Source organism: Wasmannia auropunctata, unplaced genomic scaffold, assembly GCF_000956235.1.
Source record: "Wasmannia auropunctata unplaced genomic scaffold, wasmannia.A_1.0 LD335921.1, whole genome shotgun sequence".
Lineage (NCBI taxonomy): Eukaryota > Metazoa > Arthropoda > Insecta > Hymenoptera > Formicidae > Wasmannia > Wasmannia auropunctata.
In genome coordinates this window covers 1,141,374-1,144,546 of record NW_012026969.1, presented here as the reverse complement: position 1 = coordinate 1,144,546, position 3,173 = coordinate 1,141,374, and the positions used below count along the sequence as shown (strand labels likewise).

Genomic DNA, 3,173 nt, shown 5'->3' with positions numbered 1-3,173 from the left:
AATATTTTTAATTAAAATTATTTGCTCAGTTTCGAATTAATTTCTCCTTAATGATACTGTCAAAACATTTGTAAGATAAAAAAGAAAATAACAATGTTATATTTCTAAAATCATAAATGCATGACCGCAGTTAATTTCAAATAAACTGCATTTTATTGAACATTTAATTTAAGATTTGAGATATGAATGTATAATATTAACATTTTCACTAATTGCGAGATAAAATTGTTTCCAAGTTTTTCAACACAATATACAATCAACACACTCATATTTTACATGTTATATAGCAGAAGAAAATTTAATTTTATGCTCTTAATCAGGTCGAAAACAAACATGCAGGATTGCGCACGGCGATTGAATACTATTAGAATTAACATCTCAATTTATATAAATAAATATATTGCATAAGAATCACATATATACATAATGTTAAACAAAAATTGATACTAAATGCATAAACAATGGAATATTTATACAGGTGCAATAAACTTTGGAGATTAAAACATTCGGAATGCTCATTTTCTTTTGCCAATACCTATCTGACGTCTCATTCGACCTTTGATGTCTTTTAATATTCTTCGGTTTAATATTTACGTAAAATATTTGATCAATAAGTATAAATATACGTGCATTACTCGTTTTAGAACTGTTCATGAACTTATATAGTTTATTAATTTTAGACAATGTCAAATTCTCAGTAATTCAATATATCTTTGATATTGCAGATCTTGATTAGATGATTTCGAAGCATTGCAAAGGATTTGACTATTCACGATTTACTTTTAAGTAATATTAAAAGGTAACTCTTTTTTCAATTCTTTCGCTGAATTTTTAATCTGATAAAAATGCATGACCGCACTTACGCACTTAGGTATGCACTTACGTGCGAATGGTCTGCAAAATACTATGTCATTTCGTAAGTAAATAATCGATCCACTTGGACAGCGATAAGGTCCACGAATCTTTTATTTTTTTTTTCACGACGTCAATTACGATTTACCACGTGGATCATTATTCATTATTCAAGCAGAAAGTATAATAAATTAACAAATGACATTGAAAAAGATTGCATAAACCCCCAGACACTCTGACATTATTTATCATACACAAACGACAGCACTGTATATATAAATGACTTGCGTTTAAGAAAATAGTCCACTTTATTCTTTTTGATTTCATCGACCTGCACAACAGCGATCGAACTATCATGTTGCTGCCGATATTTCTTGTCTCGATCCTGGCATCCACAAATGCTAATTCCGAGGCTAATTCGTTGAGTGGTGTGATAGACCTAGTACCGAAACTGAATCCATTAGAACGGATACCAGAAATCCCGGATATATTAACACCTACGGTTCCTGATGATGCACATCTTACCACGGTAAGTGAAATCATTGCTTTTTAGCGAACACAAATTTGCGCAATAAATTAGAAGCAAATTTAAGAAATAAACGAATTAGAAATTATATAAAAAAGTAATTTTTATCATGTTCAAGACGTGATTAATTTCTTAAATAGTTCTTAAATTATTTAATTTACGTAGTAATTAATTGATTGAGGAAAATTATATCTTCTAATTAATTCTACACACACACACACACACACACACACACACACACACACACACACACACACACACACACACACACACACACACACACACACACACACACACACGCACAAAATTCATACAATATATTAATTATATGCTTAATCGCTTTACTAATAATAATCTTATTTCGAGCTAATTATATTAATTCTACAGTACGAACGAATTTGAATTAGAAAGCTGTGATTCTATTATAGATGGAATTGATAAGCAAATACGGCTATAATGGTGAAATGCATAAAGTGACTACTTCTGATGGTTATATTTTGGAACTGCATCGAATAAACGGACGAGCTAATTCTACCGACTCAAAAGTGCAAAAACCCGTTGCATTTGTGATGCACGGTCTTTTGTGCGACTCGTCGTCGTGGGTTCTTTCCGGCCGTGAAAAAAGTTTAGGTAAAGAAAGCACGATTTAGTGTCAAAATATTTTAGTTTTCAAATGAGAAAAGATATTTTTGGATTATTATTATTTTTTATTTGTATTATTAATATTATTTTTATCCAGTCGTATTTTATTAAGTTCCTTTTTTGGGCAAAATATCAAGAAAGAGTTTCCGATTCTAATAATATAACATCATAAATTAATAGTATGTGTGAAAGAAAAAATAATATTAAAATATTTTTTATATAATATTAGATAACTACGCAAAGATCATCCTAATGCTATTTCGGAATTCAAATTCGCATTTTTTTTATATTGTACCCAAGCTAAATAAAAATAAAGATAAATGTATCTGAACTAAATAAAAAAAAACACATTATTTCAATAATGTTTATCAATTTTTGTTTCTTAATTGTGTACTAAACTTTTATCATTGTATTTTGATTTTGATTTTTAGGATTTATACTTGCGGACGCGGGCTACGATGTATGGCTCGGTAACGCGCGTGGTAATCCATATGCTCGTACTCATACAAAGCGTAAAATCAAGCCGAAAAATTACTGGAACTTCAGGTGAGAATTGATATACACACACACACACACATATATATATATATATGTGTATATGTCTATCTGTATGTATGATGTATGTATGCGGCTAACTGTATTTTCCACCTCAAGTTTAAGATTTTCAGAGGGTTAAAATTTAAAGTTTAATTAAAAAATAAAATATTAAAATATTTATTTTGAAAAAATCATTGTTTTATTAGTAATCTGTTATCTTGTCAGAAAAAATTTAATCATTTATCTTCGATTATTTAATTACGATAAACTTAAAAGACACGCGTCGAGTAGATAATATCAAAATAAAATTAAAAATCAATATTTCCAGCTTTACGAATAAAAATCCTATCTTAAAATTGCCGTGTAACCTGCGTTGACACTTCTTTTCCCCAATGGGTGGTGGTGGTGGGTGGTGGTGGTGGGTAATGGTGCGTCAAAAAAAAATTTTTATTTTAGAAATCATAATATAAAAAATTTAAAAAAAAAATTTATATTTTAAAAGTCAAATAATATAAAAAATTTTCAAAAAAAAATTTTTTACTTTAAAAATCACATGATATAAAAAATGGTGGTAGTGGGTAGTTGTGGTGGGTGGTGGTAGTGGGTGGTGGGAGTG

The 3,173-nt window shown here is 29.2% G+C and overlaps 1 protein-coding gene across 1 annotated transcript in view; it reads left to right on the top strand.

The window, feature by feature from the left end:
• The first annotated feature begins 1,133 nt into the window (after nucleotides 1-1,133).
• Nucleotides 1,134-3,173, top strand: part of LOC105455191 (lipase 1-like) — a 4,362-nt gene continuing 2,322 nt past the window's right edge. Inside the window, exons 1-4 of the mRNA XM_011698311.1 lie at nucleotides 1,134-1,381; nucleotides 1,807-2,008; nucleotides 2,452-2,566; nucleotides 2,689-2,704. Of these exons, the coding sequence (XP_011696613.1) occupies nucleotides 1,208-1,381; nucleotides 1,807-2,008; nucleotides 2,452-2,566; nucleotides 2,689-2,704 (507 nt within the window). The 5' untranslated portion in view covers nucleotides 1,134-1,207. The remainder of the gene's footprint in view (nucleotides 1,382-1,806; nucleotides 2,009-2,451; nucleotides 2,567-2,688; nucleotides 2,705-3,173) is intronic.